This window comes from Malaclemys terrapin, chromosome 12, assembly GCF_027887155.1.
Source record: "Malaclemys terrapin pileata isolate rMalTer1 chromosome 12, rMalTer1.hap1, whole genome shotgun sequence".
NCBI classification, from domain to species: Eukaryota; Metazoa; Chordata; order Testudines; family Emydidae; genus Malaclemys; species Malaclemys terrapin.
The window spans coordinates 20,917,424-20,943,438 of record NC_071516.1 but is presented as its reverse complement, the minus strand read 5'-3'; the positions used below and the strand labels follow the sequence as shown (position 1 = coordinate 20,943,438).

Sequence of the window (26,015 nt, the reverse complement as noted above, 5' to 3'; positions counted from 1 at the left end):
TCCAGAGGGGAGGACAACAGGAGGATTTAAAAAACAAATCCTATTGTTATAAATATATATATAAATCATATTTAGAATGGTATTTTCATATGCTGGTTTCTCTCTCATACGTTGATTTTTAAGAGAGACAGTCGAGGTAGCATGGCCCAAAATCTGACTTCCCATTTCCCTTTCTTCCTATGTATTCATAAAGTTCTTATTGGTGTAAGAGGGTGGGGGTGTATGGGAAGGTAGTACAGGGCTAGGTTGGAGGTGGAAGGGGGATGGTGGGAATGTGAGGGGAGTTCAGGAAGCAGGGTGTAAGGGGATGGCAGGACCTTCAAGGGTGAAGGTGAAGTGTTAGAGTTGCACATGGCGGCATTTAGAAAGGGGCTGTAAAGTGGTGGTGAAATGGAGGGGGTGGAATACAAAGGACCAGGGAAGGAGCTGGGAAGGGGGCTGTTAGATGGAGGGAGGAACAGGGTGGTATTGGGCCCCAGAAGGTTGGGGAGGGGACTGTTAAGTGAAGGGGGGGAACAGAGTGGTGTGAGGCCCTAGGAGCTTGGGGAGAGGGATGTTGGGAGGGGAACAGGGTGGTGTCGGGCCCCAGGAGGTTGGGAAGGGGGCTGTTCGGTGGGAGAAGGCAGGATGGTGTTGGGCCCCAGGAGATTGGGGAGGGGAACTGTATGGGAGCAGAAGGGGAGCTTGGGAGGGGAATGGTGGGGGGGCGGAGGGGACTGCAGGGTGGGTGGTTACCCATAGCCCAGGAGTGCCCCTTCCGGGACTAGAAGGGCAGCTGCACGTCCCGGACTCCCAGCAGCTTCGGGCATTCCCCTCCCGCTTTGGGCCTGCAGCTCCGCCTCCCCCGGGGGCGGGGCCGGGCCGCCTATAAGATGCGTGGCTGTGAGGTTCGTTCAAGCCGTTTGATCGTGTTGCCACAGCCGCCTGCTCCGCTAGCGGGACCCGAGCACCATGCAGCTGCTGTCAGCAAGGCACCCCGGGGCGCTCTGCGCCGCTCTGCTTCTCCTGGTAGCCGCCAGCGCCGTCTCCGCCGAGTCGGTGAGTGCCCGCCCGCGCCGGGGGGTGTCGCGGGGCTCCGAGCGAGGGGGGCAGCGCTCGGGTCCGGACTCCCTCTTTGCAGGCTACCGGGGTCGGGTCGGCCTCTTGCCACTCGCTGTGTCCCAGATGGTCCCTCCCGGCCCAGCGCCAGGGAAGGGCTGGGGAGCGGCCGCACCACGGCCCCAAGCGGGACAGCTCTAGGAGTCTCTTCCCGTCCCCGTCCCCTGCTGGTGGGGTGCGCGGGTAGGGCAGAAGGCCTCCCCGTCCCGGGGGTGGACAGCGACAGCCCTTGGCCGGACGTTGCCTCCTACCCACCTCCTGCGGCCGCCCCCGGGCTCCAGGATCCGCACATGGCGCAAATCGTGCCCAGCCCTCGTAGCTGGGGTATGAGTAAGGCTGCCCCAAACCCCGGCTCTGTGGCAATCGCCTCCCGTCACCGGGACCTGCTGAAATCCCCCTCCTACGGCGCGCCCCGCAGCTGCGGTTTTCCTTTACCGTGTGCCAGTCCCCGATTTCCCCGGGCCGAGAATACCGGGCTGCCGAGGGGAAGCCCAGATAAGCGGCTGCGCTTCCTTTACCAAAGGGCTCCCGCACCCATACTCCAGCTGGGGTAAGAACAGCATTGCTCCAGTTCCATCCTCGCCTCATGATCTCCAACTAGATCTAATTCCTCTCTTCAGGGGGCGTAATGGATTATAGCCAGCCTTGTTAATGGAGGAGAAGAGAAGTGTTATACAGGCTTTCCCAGAGCTCAAACACCCCATTCTCTCCCCCCCCCCCAATCTTTCGGTATGATTAAGCTGTGGAGCCAGGATTCCAGGTTTAGCTCCCCCAAATATCCTGTGAGACTTTGTCCTTACCTGACTTAATATCGTATGTGCTGGTGGCAGAAACCTGGCTTTTCCCATCAGGAGGAAATTAGGTTTTTCCAAGGGAGAATAGAAAGGCCTTTCTTTCCAGATGATTTTGTCCCTGCTTCTGAAGCAATTTATAGCCATTATCCAGGGAGGGAACATGCTACTTGGCAGGAGGCTTTGGAGTAAATATGGCCACGATTTTCCCCACTTCCATAAACTTTGAGTAGGTGAAAGGGGCAGATGTATCTAAGGCTGTCCCTGTCTTGTGGTTTTAAATTGTCCCTAGTTTTGCTGGCTTGTGTATTGAATGGAGTGGGATGAGGGAGAAGAGTAGCTGGTTTCCACCTGAAAATATCCTGATGATAGGACTGCGTGGCTTGATGGATCCTGAACTGCTCACCGTTATTTATGTATTGATGACCGATTTCTATTGTTTAATTGAGTAACACTTACTTGGCTTGCCATTCAAATGGATCTGCCATTTGCCTTTGCACTGCTATGCTTCCAAATACCATTTTCCTGTCTACCTGAGTTTTACCCCCCAGGCTCAACGCCTATCCTGCTCCCCACTTGCCTGTCTACACCAAGTTCCTCGTTTTCTTCTCAGTCCTTACCACATTCTTTTCCTCTGCTGGGTCAGAGACTCCTTTCCTCTCCCTTCTCTGTGCCAACATTGGGTCCTCCAGCTCCTTCTGATTATTCACAAATCTTCCTCTTTTCATCTCCTATCAGGCGATACCTCTTCTGATGCTGACCCTACTTTCTTACCAACCAACTTACCCACCCTCCTGCCCTGCAGGCTCTGTTTTATCAGCATTAGTCCCATGCCTTACAACCTTCCTCCTTCTACTCACTCTGCAACTAATCTACCACAATACATGCTGTTTCTTTTGTGCTCCTTTACCACTGTGCCTTCCCCTTCTGATTCCGCCTCTGTGATTACCATGCCCTTGGATGGACCCTGCTCTTCTTGCTTGTCTGTACCCCAGTAGTTCTCAAAGAGGCTCAGGAGTGGGCTAACAGGGATGCTGCGGGTTAGGCTTGAGGTGCAATGGCAGAATTTGGAAAAAGGGGAGGGGGGGCAGAACTTGCATATCAAGGATATAGATTAGGATTGGAGAGCAAAGATGTATGGAGATCAAAAGCTGAGGGAGGATGGAAAGGAATTTTTAAAAAATCCCTCAACATTATATTTTGAACTTGTAAGGTGCTCAGATATAGTGAGTGCTGTAAAATGTAATTACAAGCGTCTCTACATGTAGTTCTATTGGGACCCCTCATTTTTATGGGCATTAGACCCTCTCTAACTTGCAAGATGAGTCCGGACCCTGTACAAACACCAGGCGTGTATGTAACTCAGAGGGTTTCTGGCTTTTAACTTTTAATTTTAACAATTGTCTACGCTCCAGTCAGAAGGCACCCTGCTCTGACTCCTGCTTTGGTGCTGGTTAGCAGGGACTGCATTGGGACTGGGCAATTACAAGAGATTAGAGTATCCCCAAACTAGGTTTAATTGTCCCCATTGTTTCACTTGCAGCCTGAGGCTCTGTAGGCAGGTCACCACTTATTACTTTTTGTTCAAGTTTCTGCCCTGAAGCGCTAATCCAAGATGCTGGTGGTTTAGCAAGAAAGCTCTCAGGCTAGAATACATGAAGTGTCTACTCCTTTAACATTTGGCAGCCCTCTTTATGACCAGCTAGCCCGAGCGAATTCATCAGATACCGAATCCTTGTCATGGCTGCCATCAGGCACAACTAAATCCAAAGCCTAGCACAGGGCAAAAACGTCTTGGGTAGTACAACTTTTGGATGCTCTTTGACCACATGTGGTATGAAATTAACATTGCAACCTAGTGTGCTTGGGGAATATAATGGGCTGTGGATTTAGTAGGCTGTGTCCTAAAGGGTTCAGATGCCTCCAAAGAAAACACTTCTGCATAGCTGTATCTATAACTCCTTATGCTGAGTTTACAGAACACTCAATACAGCATATTGCCCTATGCTTCATTAGTTTGGCTGTATTCTAGTGTTGCCATATTGACTTTATTTGCACCACCAAGTTTGCTTTAGTAGAATGGGCCAACCCCCACTGAGGAGCGGTCTCTTGTGATGCAGCATCTAGGTTAGTGTGGGAGGAGTTAGTCCCTTTTTGTAGTGTTGGTACAACATGCTGGATCACACAGCATGTGGCCTGTAATTTTTGTACACCCAAGATATGGAGAGGGTGCAGACATATTGTTGAGACTCCACAGGGCATGGAGTCTATTTTGTGTTTGTGTAAGGGCAGGGCCTTGAGGGCTATGTGATCCTGTATGGTGGTGTTCCCGCAGAGCCTGTACAATGCAAGAGCCAGAAATGCTTTGGAGCAAGCTCTACTTCTTTCAAGTGGCATGTGATGCCCCATGCGGCTCTCACTGCAGCCAGGTTTTCTCTGGCTGAGGCAGCCTTACCACATGTAAAAGGGCTGAAAATATTCCTGAAAGCTCCATGGCATAATTCCTATGCTCTGTTTATGTTAAGTAACAGACTGGATCATGTTAACATGATGTAATATTTAAATGTGAGACCATTCCTATGAGCTCCATTGATCCTACGTACCTAAAACCAATCTTTGAGGTGCTGTGCTTCAGCCTTTTAGGGGTTGGCATGCCAGATCATAGCACCATTTCATATACTAGTCCTGCACTGATAACATCCAGATGATCTCTTTAATCAAGCTCTTATTAAATGGGAGATGTGAGGGGAGAGAAGGGGTCTGAGTGAAGCAGGTAGTAGGCTCTGCTTTTCTGCTGCAACACCTGCCTGCTTTATTACTAATGCTTCAAAAAAGTGTTCACACTTCCCAGAACTCACTGGGCAACTGACTGGCTGAGCTGATGTTTTGTTGATGGTGGTATTTGGAAAGTAATGCAGCATTATTAATGTTTAAACCGGTTTGGCTTGTCCTTCTACCACCAGTCCCTGAGGCCTGTTCTTTCTGCTCTTTGCCCAGTTTCTCATCTGTCCCTCCCAATCAAATCAAGATATTGCTATCTGCATGTATAACTTTATTTTCCATCTGCTTCACCTTCTGACTTGGGCAGGCTCATGGAGTGGGTGTGATTTAACTTGGCCAGAACAGTACCTGTCCGACATAGAGCAACAGACTGTATTACAAAGACTAATGCACCTGGAACAGAGTTTTGAAGGAAAAAGAGGAGATGATGGGCTCTTGTCACTAAATCAAATGCTTTTTAATGCATCTTCTCAAACTAGCAGCTTTATTGGAGGGAATAGACCAGTGGTTTTCAACCTGTGGTCCATCAGAAGTGTTGTCGTTATCATAGATGCCCACAGTTTAGTGCCCTTTTCACGGTGCATCAAATGCCATGCTGAGCACGTGCCACATTTACAGTTGAATTCTGTTCAGTCAGTCTTTAGTCTAAGACTTCTTCTGTGGTAGGGGTCCTTGGACTACAGGTTGAATTTCCAAAGAGGTCTGCACCACCATTTGAAATTCATTAGGGGTCTGCAAACGAAAAAAGGTTGAAAACCACTGGAATAGGCAGTTAGTTGCTTTTAGTTTTTAGCACTTCACAGAAATGTTTCTAATATGCAAATTGGTTACACCCAATAGGGTGGGAGTGATATCTGTGTAGTCCCTCAGTTGAGTACTCTGAATACTAAGAACAAGATCTTCATCAGTAGCTTTTACGCAGGAGTCCCCAGAGCCCTTACTTGTGGCCCAGAGAATGAAATCCTTTGGAAACTGATTGGCAAGATGGATCCCTGAGAGGAACTTCTCTCATGAAGTAGTCTCCACAATGGAAGCTGGGGAACAAATTCCTTGCATAAGTCACTTTGCTGAGTCCCCTATTTGAGAAGAGGGCTCTTCCATTCTGAACAGATGGAGGTAGCCCAGGGCTGAACTCACTTTTTCAGAGAATTCTAATATTCGAGACTTCCAAACCCATTATGTAGTTCTGGGTCTCCCAGTTTGAATTCACCCTTAAACTTGGAACAGGTACAGACAAGGGCTACTAGGACGATCTGAGGAATGGAAAACCTGTCTTATGAAAGGAGACTCGGAGCTTGGCTTGTTTAGCCTAACCAAAAGAAGGCTGAGGGGAGATATTATTGCCCTCTATAAATATATCAGAGGGATAAATACCAGGGAGGAAGAGGAATTATTTAAGCTCAGTACCAGTGTGGACACAAGAACAAATGGATATAAACTGGCCATCAGGAAATTTAGACTTGAAATTAGACGACAGTTTCTAACCATCAGAGGAGTGAAGTTCTGGAACAGCCTTCCAAGGGGAGCAATGGGGGCAAAAGACATATCTGGCTTCAAGACTAAGCTTGATAAGTTTATGGAGGGGATAGTATGATGGGATAGCCTAATTTTGGCAATTAATTGATCTTTGACTATTAGCGGTAAATCTGCCCAATGGCCTGTGATTGGATGTTAGATGGGGTGGGAACTGAGTTACTACAGAGAATTCCTTCCTGGGTGTCTGGCTGGTGAGTGTTGTCCACATGCTCAGGGTTTAGCTGATCGCCATATTTGGGGTTGGGAAGGAATTTTCCTCCAGGGCAGATTGGCAGAGGCCCTGCGGGGAAGGGGGTTTGCCTTCCTCTGCAGTGTGGGGCACTGCTCACTTGCTGGAGGATTCTCTGCACCTTGAAGTCTTGAAATCACGATTTGAGGACTTCAATAGCTCAGACATAGGTCAGGGGTTTATTATAGGAGTGGGTGGGTGAGATTCTGTGACCTGCGTTGTGCAGGAGGTCAGACTAGACTATCATAATGGTCCCTTCTGACCTTAAAGTCTATTATTCTCCTTGTGCTCTACCTTGTTCTACTCCTCCCACATTACTATTAGTGCACCAGGTCCTTGAGGTGGCTGGCAATGGCTTGGCAGAGATACATGGACTGTTTGTCTGCTGAAATCCACCTCCAGTCCAGCAGCTGTGAAAACTGTTGTTTATGGCTGGATAGCATGGACTCTTCTTTCTGGTTTTGGGTTGGGAGAGGGGACAATGGCCCTTCCAATGTGCATGACTTGAATCCATTTCAGGATATGTTCTCTTATCCTGCTGTTCCTGCATAGTGTCTGGTGTCTTGTGTTGCCCTATTTCTGTCCTATTTCCCAACTGTAAGGCTGAGATCTGTTAACTTGACTTCTAGCCTAACAATGGGGAGGAGAGTGTCTATCTTCACAGTGCAAACTTCAGCCTGTTTTTACCACACTTCAAACTCTTATTGCTGCTGAATATTCTATTGAAATCTCGCTTGCTGCTAGAATCCACTTGGCTGACTCTGAATCCTCACTTGGTTTGATTCTCTCCTGCTTTTTAAAAAATAAAAATAAAAAGTCCTAAAGTGGGAGAATCTTGTTGCTCTATACATGGTGCTCGCTAAATGCCTGGTGTGATTTGGGCTGGAACTGCATCTCTGGGAATAGTGTGGTATAGTGGGTGCTAGTATCGGTAAAATAAGTAACCTCTGTTGTCAAAGTAGCCCCTGTTTCACACTGAGATGAGTAGAATTAAATTTGTGTAGTGATTGACAGCTGGGCAATTCTCTGGTGCATAACCCTGCATATAATGGACTCCCTCAAACTGGAAAATATCTTCACAGCAGTGTAGAGGTGTGTGACTTCATGTTAGCTTTATCCTGTCCCTACAGGAGGCTTGCTCTCCTGGCTGATCTGAAAAGGGGTTTTATTCCTTTTGGGTGCCACTTTAACCATGTTGGTTTAGCAATGGATTGTAGTTAGGGAAGTAGAATCCCCTATGTTGACACAGTTATACCTGTATACAGGTGCTGACAGAAATAAGCTACATGGTAGACCTTTTTTCTGTCATCACCCTTCTACTGCTATAACTGTCAAACGACAGAGAGTTAGGGAAGTGTACAACCACAATATAGTTAAAGCAGTCAAAAATTGTGTAGACCAGCTGTGAGTATATCTGACCTCTAAACTGTTTCTATCAGTGAGCAAGTGGATGCTTGCTGAAACCTGGTAGAATGCAGACCCTTTAGATTAAGGCATGAAATGATTTGCACTAGAATGGAGCTGTTGTGGTAAGGCAGGGCTGAGTTCATTACTAGGGAATGGGATGGGGGCAGTGTGTTAAATATTTCACACTTTAGATGTGGTAAGTTACTGCATTGCTGGGCCATAAAAGATCCTACTTGAATGTGGCCGCCTTGGCTTTTTATTGGATTAAATACTTCAGACTCCCATTTCCAGTTAGGACTGAGTGGGTGAGAATTTTCACTTAGTGTTGGATACATAGCTTAAGTTACATATTTAGAACCTAATGCCTCTTCGTCATACAGATGAGTTGCTGAAGCATTAAAGCCACAGCTGCCTCTGTTCAGAACTTCTCCAAGAACTTCTTATTAATAATAATAGAGAGATTACATTCTGATTTGGACTTGTGGAAGTCACACTTCTAAAACAGAAGCTTGTTGGAGTCTGAAAATTACTTTTTTTAAGGCAGAAGTTTGCTGTGGTTCTGTAAACCTCTTGTCAGCACTTGAGTAATAGTTTTTTCTCTTCTGAGAATCAGTGACTCAAACTTTCCTTGATGTTGCAGTTCTGGAGTGTGAGGCGGGGTTGAATTTTCTGGAGGGTAGCAATTCTTTAATTAACAAAACCACCCCCACCCTCTTTTTTGGTGCAGTGAAGACACCCTGTATCTGAGGCTATTCCAGCTGGACAGATGTATTATGAGGTTTTTTTTTTTTTTTTTTCAGTCTATCACATCAGGTTCTGGCTACTTCTGATGACCAGAGACTGAATTATTGGACCAATGGCCTGATGTAGTGTGGTGGGAGGAAGTTGTACCTAGAATGATGGACCATTGTTCAAATTTGATAAGGCTAAACTGCAACTCCTAAATGGGATTTCTTCTCCCTGTCTGGCATTATGAAATTAGGAATTTGGTCAGTACAGCAAGCCCTCCTGGCACTGTGATTAGAGTCACCTGTTCTAACGAGACTGGGATCTTTTCTTAAAGTGGTAAGGATTCCAATTTTATTTCTGAGTCCATTTAAAAAGACTGCTTCTACTTGTGAGGGTAGGTGGGGGAGACTTCATTTACTAGAATTCATTTATATGAGGATTTTTCCCAAGAAAATAAATATTTATTACAAATTGAAATGCATACTGGATACAGAATATTCTCTCTCATGCTCTGAAGCCTCTTATATAGGAGGCTGTTTATACATTCTGTCTTGGCACTAATTCTAACTAAAGGTCAAGCATCAGAAAAACTGTCCTATAAACATGAACAGTAATAATGTGCCTTGTCATTGCATGCTGGTAACTAAATGCCTTGTTAGTGCTGTGAGGTCCATGGATTCCAGAAGCCAAAGAAGGGGTGAACAACAAAATGTTCTGGTCTTCTAGATTACTAGCATGCATTTAGAAAGATTTCCTCTCTCTCCTCCCCCCTCCCCCCCGCCCAAACACGCAAATGATTGGAAGTCAAGGAGGGAGAGTGTATGTGTGTAAAGCTGAAATATTCCTTTGTCGGAGGGGGGGGGGGAAACCAAGCCCTAGAATGCTGGGGTGCTGTAAGCATGTTTAACTTTAGTATGTGACTTGCATGATTCTGGGAAAGTGTGAGTACCTGGAAATAGTAAAGACGTGGGCATTAGCTTTCTGGGCCTGGACAAGACCTTAGTGGCGCCTTTCTTAGCTACGCTTAAAGGCTTTTCTGGTTTAACTACACTCTTAATTAAAAATAAATAAAGTCACATCTATGCCAGCAAAACCTTCCTAAACTAACATAGCTAAGTGTAAATCAAATCTAAATCTCTAGTCTCTTGATATGATTAAACTTAAATAGATTGTGGGGGAATTGAAACACTTTCAAGGTGCAGTATCAAGATCTCAACTGTACAAACAAGCCTAGATTAGTGGCATGTCAGGCCATTTTAGCTCTGTATTGGGCCAGCTAGGAAAGGCACCAAACTTCTGCTGTGTGCCTTATTTTCTTTGAAGTCTGATCTTGCTAACACTGTTATAAAGGTGCAAGACACATGAGCTAGTAATGTAATACACACGTAAAAGTTTTTAAAAAAACAACCCCAAAACATAACAGCCCTGCAAAATAACTTGTGGGATTGAGTTATGCTCTAGGAAGGTTCTCCAGATGTTTCCCTCAGGTGAGGGAAGGAGAAGACTAAACTTTGGAAAACAGGTAAATTACATTGCATTCTTTGACTCTGGCCTTTTATATACCAAACTTTGATGTTTGAATGAAAATCCCCTGATAAGAGGATCATCTCCCTGGGAGAACAGGCAGAATGGACTCTTCCCACCCATACCCTGAATTTGGACACTGTGGCTGTCAGTGGCTGGCTTTATTTATCCTGCCTTGAGCTGCTTATCTGAATCTCTCTTTAAAACATGAGTAGATCCCTGTGGTGAAGATGCTGAAATTAGACTTGGTAACCAATAGATACTTAAGATTCCAAACACCTATAGCTGGTTCATCAGAAAAGGTTATGATGCTACTTAATGAGTCCCCTTGCTTTTAAATAGATCCCTGCATGTGCCCATCTGTCATGGGAACTGTACAACCTCTTTTATGGCTCTGTTTGCTAATTATCAGACTATTAAAACAAGAAATCCCTCCCAGTCAATTATTTCTCCTCCTCTTTGCATCTTCTGGAGGGTGTGTGGTTTTTTTTTTTTTTTTTTTTTTTTTAAGTAACACGGACACCTAGTCTTAAATAAGTGTGGGCTCTGTTAGGCAAACGCACATGGGTCAAAAGATAACAGAGCCCAGAGAGCATGAAACTCAGAATACAATGTTACCAAGAGCTTGCTCTGGATTACATATTGGAACTCGCTCTCCTTGGGTTCTGGCTACAGTAAAGCCCTCTTGCTGAATTGGTGATGGCAAATTGACTTCTCTGCTTAGTACATTATAATCTATTGCTACGGGATTATCCTTTCAATGCAGGGTTGGCTGATGGCGGGGGTAGGGGTAAGCCCCTCATTGCCACAGTATTTAAAACATCACAATAGGAATGTATAGGAAGAATAACAAGTGATTCTATTCTTACTGCTATCCACCGGCTAAGGTTCTTGGTAGGGAACCTGAGGTGGAAATGCAGAAGGACTGCACTGTAATTGAAAGTGAGTCTCCCAGTCTCCGACAGCTAGAATATGCCTGCCTACGAACTTGTTCTTGCTCCAGTCTCATTGCCACCCAGACAGCTGGACGGTAACTGTCTGCAGAAGTCCTGGCCTGCCGTTCTGTCTCTTGCCACTTCCTACTCAGCACACGCTTCAGGATCTAACCTAAAGGTCTGGGTTTATTTTGGCAGTTTGTTGACCTGAGGACACCCTAGCCAAGAAGTTATGTGATAGTTTGGGTGTAAAGGTAGTTTTTGCCTAGTGAGAGCTGCTGCTGCTTTAAGTATATTGGAGGAAATGCACACTGGCACTTTCTGTCTCCGAAAGCTCCTTGAACAATTGGCTCAGCAGGCTCCAGCCTATTTAAGTGCATGCACGTGCAGGGAAACCTTGATTAAACTCTTCCTTGGCACTAAAGCCAGAAGGGGCCATCTATCCTGTGAATAATGTGGAGCAAGCTGACTAGCAAACAGTCACCAAAGATGATCAGAGGGCACAGTGAGCCAGCTAATGTGGATTTGTTACAGTACTTACTATGCAGAGGAACGCTGATATAAGATGTGACCTGGATTGAAATAAGGTTATTTGCTGTGCTCCCAGGCATAGACAAGATTTCTTCAGTGTCTCTGCTAAGGAGTTTATGTATCTAAAGAGGAGGAGTTTTGGAGTGAGGAAAAGAAGCAACCCACTTTCTGCTGGTGAGATTTGGGGCTTGTCTACTCTCTGGGAACTACAGTGGCACAGCAACAATGCTGAAGTGTAGATGCTTTCTACAGTGATAGAAGTGTTTTTTTCCATCATAGTAGGTAACCCACTCCCCTGAGCAACAGTAGCTAGGTCAGCAGAAGCATTCTTCCATCAACCTACCCACATCTACACCAGGTGCTAGACTGGCATAGATACAGCACTCAGAGGTGTGAATTTTGCACACCCCCGAGCAACATAAATGTCAATCTAAAGTTTAAGGGTAGACCAGGTCTTTGTGCTCACCACATACAGAAATGCTTGTTAACATGGGAATAACTCTACTACCGCAGCATGCAGGACCCCTCAAAGTTAGAGTTCAGTCACATGTGACTTTTTCCACAGTAGCAAGCAGTCACACAAGACGGAAGTCTCTAGAAACTCTTGCTTCTGAAGCGGTGATTTCCTTCTAACAGAGCTCTTAATGGGAGAGGAGGATATTGTCTGTGCTTTAAAGGGGCAGATGGATGGTAGCATACCCCATGGCGCTACAGTGCATCTGTTGGAGAAGCTGGAAGGGAACAACAAGTAGCTCTTGTTTTGGAGGTGTTTTGAGCCTGATGTTACTCCAAAACATCTCTTTAGGAGAGAGCAGTCTGGTGGATATTGTAAAATATGCTAAAATGGTCTGAGGTTCGGTATCTGAAGATCACTGAATTCTCTGGAAGGTTCTTCTTGAGGGCTTGTTAAAGTAACTGTCTACTACTCTCCCTCCCAGCAAGAGAGAGACTAGGCAAGCCTGGGCACAGCGGTGCCATGTCGTGAGTAGGGGGCAGAGGGGAGTGCCAGTATGTAAGCATGTGAGTTAAGCTCTGTCTGCACTGCTTTGTCACTCCTGCCCCTTACAACTTCCCCTCAGGTTGCTCCCAGATCATTAGTGTAGACAATTTGCATTTTAAATTTTAACTATGGTGTCCTTTACATCTGCTCAAACTGACCAGCTCTAGCCAATGTGGTGGTTAAAATGCTCGCAACTGTCAGTTTGTGGTCTACACTAGCACTCCCACCATTGTTACCTATGGTAAGAAAGTGTAGTGGAAAAAACATGTAGTAGACAAGGCTTTCAGGGAAGAGATTAAGGAAAGGAGAGAAGGAAACTGGAGGAAAATCATGCAAATTATAATGATGCAAATCAGACCGCACATACTGTAGAAGAGTCGAAAAACTGGAATGAAGGAATAAAGGGGAAAGGTGGAGGGGGGGGGAAAGCAAGGCATTCTAGCATTAAAATACATTAAAAATAACAAGACAAGTATAATACACAAAGTTTAAAATCTTTTCCAACAGATTGGAGTAGAGAGGAGCCCCATGTAAGTAAATCGGATAGAACAAAGGGCTGTGGGTGGAAAATTCCCTCCTGTCCCAGGCTTAGCTCCTTTGTTTTTAGGAACATGGTTTTTGTTCTTTTGCCTACCTTGTCTTCACGGCTCTTTTAGCACATGCGCGCTGCAGCTTGCTGGCCTCAGCACTTCCATGACCGTATCAGATTTCCAGTGGTTTACACTTAGTTTGACAAGCTGGATCCCAGCCATGTGTCATGGTAGGACAAATCCATTTTGGCCAAGATTACTTCAACAATGGCTTAGTTTCTGGGATTTCCTGATAGAAGAATAGCAACTCTGTGGTGGCCTGGAACTAAGGGCGAAGGGGCAGAAGTGAAGTATTTAAGTGAATTCAGTGCTAATGTCAGGACAGCCATGGAGATTTCAGTCAGTCACATCACAAGCATCAGCAGTGAAGCGACAAGTATGTACTCTACCAGTGTGCCACGTGTCCCTGCCCTTGAGGGGTTACATCTGGTGCTGACACAGTTCACTTTCCATGGTCTAGGTCCTTGGCCTCTCTGCTGACACATCCAGCAAGAGGGCTAATTAGTGTCAGTTGTGATGGCTTTTGTGTAGGCATGCTTCTTTTAAACGCAGATTCTTAGAGTACCGGCTCTAGGGCTGGCTTCAGTATTGTGTAAGCCCCATTTTGAGAATCCTTTAACTTGAAATCTAGATGTGCATTTTAGTAATATGACTTCTGCTGCATGGGACATTATGGGTGTCTGGGGAGAATGGGAGTACGCTCTGGTGTCATAAGATAAACAACGCATGCCACTCCTTTCTAAAGGCTCCTATTGAAACCTCTGAAGTGAAGCCAAGAGCAAACACACTAAATGATTCAGTTTTAGGTCAGCTATGTTGTAAGGGCTCTTGTTTCTATCCTGAATTCCCAACTAATATGTTAGCCTATAATGACTCTGTTCTAGTCCCTAAATCCACAAGCTTTAGCATATTCTCGAAACCATTCCAGTCTGTCTGGGTAATTGGGGATCCAACAATCCTCCCGACAACTAAGTTGTGTGAGTAGTTTTCCTTGAGTGGTTACAGTTTAAAAGCCCTAGGCCTCACTGTGGACAGCTCAATGGAAAATTTCTGCTCAGTGTGCAGCAGAACTACAAGAAGCAAGGAATTGGCTGGAGAAGAATACTGAAAAGATTCAATACTATCCTATAAATCCATGGTATACCCTCACTTAGAGTACTGTGTTCAAACCTCAGAACACAGTGTATTCAGAGATAGCAATGGAAATGACTAGAGGAACACAGTCTTGCATTAAGAGACTGAAAAGGTCAGGACTACTGAGTTTAGTGAGAGGGACAAGATGGTTCTCACTATAAAATGGTGTATAGAGAAGGTAGATCAGGAACTTCTAACTTCCCCCATGTCTTGTAACACAAGAACAAAGAGACGTTCAATGAAACTGAAAGGTGGCAAATGGAAAACTAAGAAATATTTTCACACAATGCACCATTAGTGTGGAACTTACTGCTTGAAGATATTGAGACAAAGATCAAAGTAGAATTCAAAAGGATTAGATATCTATTGTGATCTGGCTGTACTGAGCAGGATAATTGCTTTAGAGCACAAATCAACTACTGACAAGATTAGGAAGAAACTTCCCATCTGGGCAGGCTAACCAGTATGGAACGTCTCACATCTTCCTCTGTCAGACCAGGATACTGGACCAGATGCATCCCTAGTCTGATCCTGTATGACTCGTTCTCAAATTCACTGGGTGAGGAGCAGGGGGGACTTGCAGCAGGACTTGTCTGGGTTGGAGTCACTTTCCAGTGGTCATATGAATGTATGTGAGACACACATTCTGTTGAGCAATCTGATGAAAATCAGTTCTTGATTTCCTAGGTGTTAAAATTAAGAATAGAATTCTTTTACTATCAGTAAACATGATTATCGGCAAAGGAGCCATCAGACCAACTCCCCATACCTCTGACTTTGCAGGGTGCAAATAGTTAACTAAGTGCTGATTTGCCTCTCTTGTCACTTCCCGCCCTCTCAAATTTGGCCCAGGTCCATGTTCTTTTGTCCATGTTCTTTTGACTTTCAACTCACTCCTGTTTACTCCTGGGCTTGTGTACACAGTGCTGGGAAACAGAGACCGCTGAAGCAAGTTTTAGGGCTCCATTATCTGGGTTGTTGGAAACGCTGGAAAGCGCTCCCTGCACTTCAGATGCCTGGGACTCTGCATGTGCAACCCCCATCCAGCTCACTTTCTACCAGCCTTCAAAGAAGCATGGAGTGAATTCAAACATTGGTGTGTTTGATCAGAGACAATGGCCAGCACTAAAAGTTGATCATGTGCATTTCATGCCCTTGCCCTAGAGAATGTTACTCATTTTCTGCTCCTGTGAAAGGGCACGTAAGCTATGGCAGTGGTGTGTGGGCTGGAGGAGGCAGGCTTGGTTAGAGTTTACTGTTTTTCCTTCTCAGAACTAGTCAGTGGCGGAGGAAAGTTACATGTTAGATGGGAATTTTGTGGGCGGCAGTGTGAGCAGACTTCACTGTGAGAAGCAGCTAGTGCTGATCTGGGTTTCTGAAATCAAGCCAAAGCCACTCTGAAATTGGACTCCTCATCCGGAGAGGGGATCAGGTATCACAGCCCTGCCAGCTCCTCAGCCTTGAAGCCTTAGGCTTCTTCTACATGAATGATCCATGCAGAGGTAGGGGCCTCCTGTGCATCTTGGCACGTCTAGTGTGATAATCTTTGTAGTACCTAAACATTCACTTCCCCTGCGTGGATCCTACTGAAGCAGCATGTGAAGGTAAAGGCAGAGTGCATGCATACCTGCACACGCTCTGGCTGGCAGCTAAGAAGTAAACCTCTTTTTGCTAGGCAGGGAAAGCTCCTGCCCTTTCTCCTTCCTTCTATTCCCCTCCCCCAATGATGTTTGTTAATCTTACTTGGCACTCACGTCACTGTGTGAGTAAAAGCTGCTTAACATCCAGAAGAAATCCTGGAACTGGACTTTGGCAGAAGCAACATCCTTCTGTAGTTAAAGGATTCTATTTGCTAAAGCATATTGGCAGTAAGGCTTGACTTCAGCTGCCAGAAGTAGGTGAGGCTGTGCAGTCGTTTAGTCATTCTCTCATCATAAGGGTGGCTGAACTTAGTTCCAGCGCAGTAATAGCAGGTGGCAGAACAACTGGCCACAAGCCATTTCGATCCAATGCCAGCCTCCAGCTGGTGACTGCCGCAAGTGTTAGGCCGAATGTGGCTGTGGGGGACATTCGGCAAGTGCCAGATGCTTTTGAAAAGGGGAAGTGGTTCTCAACCTGTTTACCAATGTGTTGTGTGCTGCATCCAGTACTACCCATATGGCCCTGAGGATGTACTATGGGCCGCAGGTTGAGAACCACTGGGTTATTAACTCTGTACCCCCATGGGCTGCAAATTCCCATTTGGGAGGGAGTCTGAATACCTGGAAACTGCCTCCTAGGGCAGCCTGTAGAATATATATATGGGGAAGCAGGGAGACTTTCCTCCAGCTTTAGAAATGCAATGTCCCTATTAGACAATGTTAAAAGAAACAGTAACATTGCACTAAGCCTCTCCCTGAGCCCACAAACCCCATTGGGGTCTCTCTGAACTGCTCCTGTGTGCCCTTTGCAGGTGTGTATGTGAGGAATGTCACTGTTCCAGATCCACCCTGCAAAGAGCACAGACACTTCACTGTTAACTCTTTCCATTCAGAGTCCTCTGCAAGGTGGGATTTGCACCTAGCTCCAGGGAGGTGCCTGCTTGTTGTGGGTATGTTTTGAGTTTGTGTAGGGAGAAACCTGGAATGAACTTCACCACATTTACCCACACAGGAAGGAAGTGAGATGCCCAACAGCACCCCAGGACCTCAAATAATCTCAACTCCAAGCCCCTAAGAATACTCAATTAATCTTCTATGGGTAAATGTGTAGAAGTGTAGGTCCCTCTGCTACTGCTCACCTCCCCCAGTGTAGCTGTCTGGATGTTTTCCAGGAAGTTACTGTAGATGGAGCATGAGCTTCCCACTTGCATTCTCCTGGGCCCAGGGCCAAATGAGCAACGGCATAAAACACTCCATAGAATCTTATTGACTGCTGTGAGTCAGTAACTTCGTTAGTATTGGACCTCACTCACTTGTACACACAGACAGTGTGTATTTTGATGAATAAGTTCCTGTGATATCTGAACTTGGTGCATTCCAAAGTACCCACTAATAACAAATGTCTACCATTCTTACTCATTGTTGGCTTGATCTAATAAGGCAGGTTACTCAGTTGCTTCAGACTCTCTGATCCAGCCTAGTTATCGCTTGAGCCTCCCTTGTTAGGCGTTTGCTTTCTGTCTGCCTGATGGCTCTGATTCACCAGTTGTGAGTACAGTCTGGGTGAGCTGACACAAAGATGTAACCTAGCACACTTGCCAATATTTTGCATGCTCTGCAAGGGAAAACCTCCATCTATTGCCATTGTACCTAGTTGGTAAGACAACTCCCACCTGTTCATGCTCTCTGTATGTGTGTATGTGTGTGTGTGTGTGTGTATGTATATAATATATATATATATATATATATCCTCAATATTTATTCCACTCTATATGCATCCGAAGAAGTGGGCTGTAGTCCACGAAAGCTTATGCTATAATAAATGTATTAGTCTCTAAGGTGCCACAAGTACTCCTGTTCTATTATCTGGGGGGACACCCTGACTTACTGAATAGTGGCCAATGGGAATCAAACCCTTTCTGTATCTTAATAAAACATCCGCAGTCTGGGATGAGAAGCAGCTTCATCATTCCAGCTGTGGCTTGTGCTGAAGTACCATTTTAGGGAGCCCTGGTGTCTTGGCTAGCTTCAGATGCCTCCTTTCTAACTAAGGTTGGCATAAAAGTTGTCCTATAAATGACCAGTGATGCTGGGAATGTTTGTTCCAGGCTGTATTTCTAGCAGTCTTCGTTGGGGCATAATGGGAGATGAGGAGTCTGGCAGCATCAGACTCTTCTTGGTTTTTCAGGATGCTCAGTTGAGCGTTCTGGTCCCTTTTGACTCTGAAGAGGTGGAATGAACCAGAGCTGCCTGAAAAGCTATTGCATCACTGTTCTAGCCCCTGGAATTCAGGATATGAGGAGAAGCTTCTCATACCCTGACTGCAGAGCCTGGTGGCTGGGGCAACCCCAGTATCTACAGATGTGGAAGTGGATTGTTGGTGTGAGGGGGAAAAGACCACTTGTATCTGGCACTGTAATAAAGCTTTTATGGATATACCTATACTACAGTTTTAAGCTCTGCAGCCTGTGCCCCACAAGTTGAGCAGGGCTAGCTGCAGCCATGCCCCAGGTCTCTTATTGCAGTGGGACCATGCCTGGGGCAAGGCAGCAGACAGGCTGCTTTCTGACCCCCCCTCCCCCTCCCACTCTGCCTTGAAGCACTGAGAGTACTTAACACTGATGATGAAATGGTTCCAGTAGCTACCAGATAAGGCAGCATTCCATCTGGAGGAAGGGAGGGTGAGCTGCTTTGGTGGAGAACCAACATTTTGTGTTCCCCTCCCCACCCCCCAGTCTCCACTTCCCCCCTCTCCATTTAACCCTGCATCTCCATGCTTGTAACAAGTGGCGCCCCTAGCCACACTAGTGCTCCCAGTATTTCTATCACCAGTGGAGCAGAACTGGTGATAGCAATGGGAATCATTAGCAAAATAAGGCTAGTGAAACGAGTGGTGGTGGCAGCAGCTGTCCGTTCAGTTTGCATTGTACTTCCAACTGTAAGGAAAGGGTTAAATTCCTTAACAAGCAAATGACTTAATGGCTGTGGAATTGTGAATTGCTGCTGGAATTCCACAGCAAATGCTGGATTCTGCCAGTTTGGAAGTGTGGACAGTCCATGATCTCAGTTATGGAATTCTCTCCTGGACTGGCCCTAAAGGGTCACTAGAATTATACAGAATAGTTATGGGAACTTGTATAATCTTGGTCTAAATCTTCTACCTTCACCCCCTATGCCCTGCAGACTGGCTTCAATGTGCTGCTGCTACCACGTTAATGCACATATGTCTGTTAGTCAGATCCCAGTATCATGGTTTTAGTTTCAGATGGGAACTGCTGAGCGATTTGCTTTTTGAATTGTGTGTTGTTGAGGGGACACTTTATACAAATGAGTTCCTGTTTGTAATGCCTTTGATCTTGTCGTATTGTTCCCCAGAATATACAGATGTGAGGAGCAAACAAATTTCTGTTTTAACCTTTGTATGATAAAGTATCTGAATTGTAAATGAAATAATGATGCTATTAAACATACTGGCTTTGGGGTTTTAATGCTACAGGGAGAACCCAATCTAGCTCTTGACACAGGCTTGGAAAAGATTCTCTAGGTATAGGTCCCACTACTCCTCCTCCTGCCTGTCACACTAAACTTATTCCTCCCTTCTACCTCAAGGGGTTTTGCCATGAGCTCTTGCCCAGAAAGCTGTTTTCAGTAAATTCAGACCCTGGTCACTTCATGGGAACCTTCTGAACAGTCTTTCTGGAAATCCCCACCCTGGCTGATCTTTGTTCCTGGCCTCAGAGAACTAGGGGAATTCAGCTGTTTTCAAGCTAGTAAAGGTGGTGCTTTTAGCTGGGCTGAATTGAACTTCACCAGTTAAATGGTGAAATATTACTGTGCTGGCTCAACTGATCTGGGTGCAGATGGCTGCTGGCAGCCTGAGAACTGTCTGGGTTTCTGCATAATGTCTAATGCTGGTTTTCCCTTCTCAGGTGAGAGAAACTGAGACCATGGACCCAGAGAGGTATGGAGAGGACTATTTCTCTTCTGGAGCCTTGCCAGATGATGAAGATATCAGTGACCTCAGGCCTGACTTGACCGAAGAGAGTGACTGGTTTTCTGGTTCTGGAGATGATGATGATGGTATGTAGGCAAGAAATAGTCTTTACATTGGAGTCTTCCTCTGACTATTGCATCTTCATATCTCTGACCTGGAAAAACTACATAGTCCCCTGAGTCTCACAGGCTCTCTAATCCAGTGGCTCTCAAACTTTTTTTTACTGGTGACCTCTTTCACATAGCAAGCCTGAGTGTGACGACCCCCCCCCCTTATAATTAAAAACACTTTTTTATATAGTTAACACCATTATAAATGCTGGAGGTAAAACAGGGTTTGGGGTGGAGGTTGACAGCTTGTGACCCCCCCCCATATAATTTCATGACCCCCTGAGGGGTCGTCCTCCCCTCCCTCCCCCCCCCCCTGGTTTGGGGACCCCTGCTCTAATGGGACTTCCAATGGGCTACACAGTCTGTAAAGCTAAGCTTAGCAAGTCATTGAGAGGGATCAACAGAGCAGCCTAATCAAATACCTCCCATATGGAGGCTTCCTTGGGTGCAGTACACTGATAGGAACGGCAAAAGGGCACCGTGCCATGATGTGGGACTCCTTCTGTCTTCCCTCTCTATGGGGGCATCCAAGTAAGTCACCCCTGTAATGAGATTACATGCTATCTTCAATGGGTAGACAGACAATGCATTACTTAAATCCTTTCCCCCTCTTAATATGAAGGGGCTGTAAAGTTTAAATAGTTTTGTTAAATCTCATCTTCCTCCAGCCCCAACGTTTCTGAATCTTCCCACTTTGCCCCTAAAACCAGTGTAGTAGTGAAAGCTAGTTAAGTCAGTGTTTTCAGAGAACTCTTTATGGCTTTCAAAACTCCTAGTATAAACTAGTTTAAACAGCTCTTTGTTGCCCTTTTTATGTGCACATTGTGTTCTCAAAAGGTAAAGAACAAGCTCTGAAATTAGTACCAGGCATGTTCAGGCAGATCTGATGGTTAGTACCTTAGGGATGGGTGTTCAAAAGAGTGCCCTCCTGAAGCCAGCCTAGCACACAAGAGCATATTCGCTTTCTGAGCAAATCCTGGTACCCTGCAGCAAGAGCCACTTGATGGAACTGAAGATTTCTTCTCTGAATGAGCTAATCTTGAGCTTGCATCATGTGGCTTTGTGTAATCAAAATTATATTTAACTGGTGAAAGTACTTACAGATAAGAGGGAACTTTAATCAAAGTAGAGCCCTAGTTAGACAATAGCAGCTAGTGCTGCTATATAGTGTGTGCCTGGGCTTTGGGAAAACACTCTGAAAGCAAAGGGAAACTAATTCTGTATTGTTTGCATGTTATTTAGATGCTGAAGATGACATGACTTCAACCACTGAAGAGAGTCCTATGGTAGGTGGTGGTGTTTGAGCACACTCAGAAAAACCTAGCCCAACAGCCCCTCTGTGTAGTATCTGGCCGGCCTGCCTGCCTACTCCTCCTCTTCCTCCCACACCCCCCAAAGCAGCTGGCTTCCACGTCCAGTCCACTGAAATAAGGTGCTCACAATGCACTGAACTCTTAAATGACCTCACCTGTCCTGCCCCTCCTGTCTCTCCTGTTTTGAAGTGTTTTGTAGCTGCTCATGACAGGGTGTGGTTTGTCTCTGCTTTATTCAGCTCTCGAGTGACAACTATATCCCTGAAGATACTGGTAAGGGGACAAAGGATGCGGATGAAAACTTGGTGGTAGAGAATGAACTAACTCCACGTAAAGTCTTGCCCCCTGAGGAACTGAACCCGTCCAACAAGATTTCCATGGCCAGCACAGCTAACAGCAGCCTCTTTGAGAGAACAGAAGTTCTTGCAGGTAACTTCAGTCCCCGAAGTCTATTGACTCATTAGCCACACTGTAAATTTGGGAGGAAGGGGAAATGGGGATGCCAAAAATGGGGTTTGATTGTTCCCACTACTTTAGAGGGCAAGAATGCTGACCAAAAGCACACAACCCAACTGGCTTTGTTCTAGTAAGCTGGGAGGCACTGAGTATTAGGGAAGCTTCTGTCCTGCTTTAATCAGAAGAAACTTTTTTTATTCAACTCTGTTTTTTAATTATGGATAAACTGGGTGGAAAGTGACTTCTGGTCTCTAGATGCCATTTGGACTGAATGTCACTTTCAGCAAGATGGAAGCTGCCAGTAGAAAGCTCCAAAATGCTGGAACTCTAGGATAGATTTCATGGGTTTGAGGCAGCTTCTCACAGGGTAGCAGTTTCCTCCTAAATGCTATATTCATTCCATACTCTCTTCCAGCTCTTATTGCAGGTGGGGCAGTGGGGCTGCTGTTTGCTGTCTTCCTGATCCTCCTGTTGGTTTATCGCATGAAGAAAAAGGATGAGGGGAGTTATGATCTTGGCAAAAAACCAATCTACAAGAAAGCCCCTACAAATGAATTCTACGCTTAAAGCCACCAGCACCTTGTGCCCCTCTGGGGAGAAAAACTGACTGTTAAAGCATTTGGACCTCAGCTGAGATGCTCCAAATCAATGCTCTCTTGGATCTAATTTCAAAGTGATTTTTTTAAAAAAATATTTCTGTGCGACCCTTCCATCCTGCTAAACTAACAAGGGCACAACAAAATGCAAAGCGTCTGGGGGGAAACCTTGTCATGGCTATATTGGGGGGGCAAGGGAAGGAGTGCAAAAGATTGCCAAATTCTGTATTTTTGGTTGAGTGGAGGGTGTATATAATGCAGCTTATATGGAAGCCAATTGTGTGTGTTTGCATCTGGTGTGCATCTCTCCAATTTGCCTTGTTTTGTAGAAGGTTTTTTATTCTATTTCCCCTGTAGTATTTGGCCTGCTGCAGGACCGCCACATGTAAAACATTTTCTAGAGAATATCTATGAATCCCTTACACTACACTGTACCATTGCCTTATCTGGGAGGAGCTGTGCCCTTGGGAGAAATAACTTTGTGGCCTAAATGGCTCTTAGGGAGAAGTTTCCTCTTCCTTTTTGGCCCTTGGTAGGGTCACAATCCGCAAAAATCAGGAAAGCCTCTTGGCTTGCTTGACTCTGAGACTAACCTTTCCCTGTACCAAGTCTCTTACAGGTGGAGAAATATTACCTTTTAATGTAGGATTTTATAAAAAAAATGTTGTTAGGAAAAATAGCCTAATGTTTTATGTTTTGTAGAAATGGTTCTGAAATTTAAAAAAATCTAGTGTTTAAAAAAAAAAAAAAAAAATTCCTAAATTTTTTTTTTTTTTTTTTTAATCCTTTTAGTTTCCTTTGGCTGGGCATTTCTCTAGATGTGTATATATATTGTGTTTTATACAATTCATATTCTGAACTGAAGCAGCATTGACTACAGTATGTTACAGGTTTCTCTTTCTATATAGCAGCTACTGTATGCAATTGATATTTATGGGGATTTTCCATAATTTTTGGATTTGATTTTTATAGGATTATTTATGGTTCTTCTCATGTTTTGTTTTTTATTTTTTTTTCATTTTTATATATAAAACACTAATATAATGAATCTCTTATGATTGTCAAAACTATTTAAGCTTTATTCTGTGAATTTTTTAATTATAAACTGAAGGCAATAACTTCTGCAAGAATTACTCTGTATGCAAAATTGGATTCTTAAAACATGATTAAAGTATATTGTAGGGAAAGATGGGGAATTTTTTAGCCTGTAATATATTGTAATCAGTCCTATAGAGCTATATATTTTATATATATATATTTTCCAGCAAAGTGTACAAATGTTAAGAATAAAAAGGCTAGAGATTTTTGGGCTTGTGCAGCCTTACTATGTGTAAGGGAGGGCGTATTGGTCTAGTTTATATGCTGCTCTTTGTGCAATGTCTTGTTTATGTTGAATGCAGTAATATTTTCCTTTTTTGTTCATAAACAGCTGGGGGTCAGGCTAATGGTTGCTGAACTAGCCAGGTCACTAACACTCCGCGTGCCCTGAATGCAGTGGCCATCCGATTAACTTCCATGAATTGGAAACAGTTGCTGTGTTTGAAAATGTCAGCCTTGCTCCTTCATAGCCAGGTGGTGGAGCGGAGATCCCTTGCCCCTCATTTCAAAGTGACACTTCTAATTTATGGGATGGGATGCGAACAAAAGTTGGAAGCTCACTGTGCAAAGGAAGTAACCTTTACCTTTTCTCTAGCAAAATTGCTGTTCAGTTTATAGGCTAAGCTATTTTTAAGAGTTTGAACTAGTCTCCTTTATTCCCTTTTCCCTTCAGAAGGATGGCTTTCAGTATTTAGAATATTGTTTGTTCGTGTCTCCTGCTAAGGTGGCTCTCTGGGAACACTGACTTCCTCAAGCCATTTGCAGTTAACTTTTTTTTTTTTTTTAAAGATGTTCTAGTGTATCATTTTAAGCAGATCCTACCTCTGAGTTGGTCCAGTTCCACAAAACATTTTTAGGACAGGCATGCATCTTCTACTCACTACAGGGTTTTCTGGCAGTCTTTGGCTAGTTCCAGAATTGGTGTATAAAACACCCACTTATCTTGGTCCTGTTGCATCAGTCTTATTTGCTAGATCTGAGTCGCTGCCTTTCCAGATAACAATGAAGATTACAACATAGCTGACTGTAGGGTGGCTTTTTGTGTATGTGGGGAGAGTGGGGGCAACTGCATACAACGTAGCCCATAGTGGTCTGATGTCCTCTTGCACAAGACTGCTTGAAATCCTGCTGGTTCTGAAGGCCCTGGAGAATGACCTTAGACCTGATTCTCTTTCCATTTGTAGTTCTGCACCTGTATAATTTAACTGGAATCAGTGCAGTTGCACCTGATTCTAGTGGTGTAAAGGAGAGGACAAGTGGATCTCTTCTATGTTCTATAGCTATGGGGCAAGGGGTCCTCCTCTCTGTGGACTCCCTGCTAAGGTTTGATCCTGTAGCTTGAGAACCCCTGCAACAAAGTCTCTAGCAGGAGTTGCCCCTTTTATTTTTATTTTTAAATGGGTTCCTTTCAATTCAAAGACTAGCCTGTCCCAGGGCCTAGCTCTGGAATGAATGAATATGTGGAAACTTTATTTTTTTTTCCATTCTGCTGTTATGGAAGTAACCCATTTGCAACTCTTGTCTACAGACAGCGCCACCTGTGAAGCATGAATATTTTTTTTTTTAATGTGTGAAAGAGATTCTCTCATGTAATTGTGCTTTTTTTGTTTTGTTTGGGGTTTTTCCCACTGGTACTTGATCAAATAAACTGGTACTTTCTAAAACTTTTTGTTGTGGTTTTTTTTTAACATAAACAATACCTGGCACTTAGGCCTTACCTGATTCAAATTTGTGTGTAATCTAGTTAAATCCATGCAAACTGTTGTGTGGAGATGCACATTGGTTTAAAACTGGTTATTTGGGTTTAATGCCTGCAAGTCTACTGCCCAGCTAATTGAATAGGTTTAAAACCACACTTCTAGAGCTTGTCTACATGAGGAGTCATTCCTGAATAGCTGCTCCTGATTAACTCCATGTGTGGATGCTCTTATTCCAGAACGAGCACTTTAGTCCAAATTATCTTAATCCAAATTAGTTCACTTTAAATTCACACTTTACCTTATTCCAGATTAACTAAGGGTTTATCTACACATAGAAATTAAACTGGTGCAACTCCAAGAACCTTAGAGCTACTGTTGCCTTTAGGATCCAATGCACCTAGTCAGCCTCTTAGAACCTCATTGCCTGTTCTCTAATAGTGTGAGGCTGCTTAAACACAGCCACTCCATAACCATACGGTAAGGGAAGGCTGCAAAACTGCCTGGCCTAGGGGCTACAGCAAGACTGCTCCCTAGGAGAAGTGATGCACCTTCTACAAGGTGCTATATTTAACTGGATTAGAGCCCCTGTGAAGTTTCCAGCATAGACATACCCTAAAACTCCCAAAGTGCTGCTGTGGGAACGCTCCCACGGCAGCACTTTGAAGTGTGAATGTGGTCATGCTGGAGAGAGCTCTCCCAGTGCTCCTGGTAATCCATCTCCACAAGGGGATTAGCTCTGAGCCCCAGCACTCTGAGCCTGTCTATACTGGTGCTTTAAAGTGCTCAGACTTGCTGTGCTCAGGGGGGGTGATTTTTCACCTCC

At 44.8% G+C, this 26,015-nt stretch overlaps 1 protein-coding gene across 1 annotated transcript; it reads left to right on the top strand.

The window, feature by feature from the left end:
• Positions 1–891: 891 nt before the first annotated feature.
• Positions 892–25,156, top strand: SDC4 (syndecan 4). Its single transcript, XM_054045425.1, has 5 exons — positions 892–1,038; positions 19,855–20,005; positions 21,272–21,315; positions 21,582–21,771; positions 22,214–25,156. Exons 1-5 carry the CDS (start codon positions 952–954, stop codon positions 22,363–22,365), a joined length of 624 nt encoding a protein of 207 aa, XP_053901400.1. The 5' UTR covers positions 892–951; the 3' UTR covers positions 22,366–25,156.
• Positions 25,157–26,015: the final 859 nt, after the last annotated feature.

Excerpts from the sequence above, each read along its gene's own strand:
- SDC4 (XM_054045425.1), top strand. The coding sequence starts at position 952 with ATGCAGCTGCTGTCAGCAAGGCACCCCGGGGCGCTCTGCGCCGCTCTG. Across the intron at positions 20,006-21,271 it reads TTCTGGAGATGATGATGATG|ATGCTGAAGATGACATGACT; the intron begins GTATGTAGGCAA and ends CATGTTATTTAG. Across the intron at positions 21,772-22,213 it reads GAGAACAGAAGTTCTTGCAG|CTCTTATTGCAGGTGGGGCA; the intron begins GTAACTTCAGTC and ends ACTCTCTTCCAG.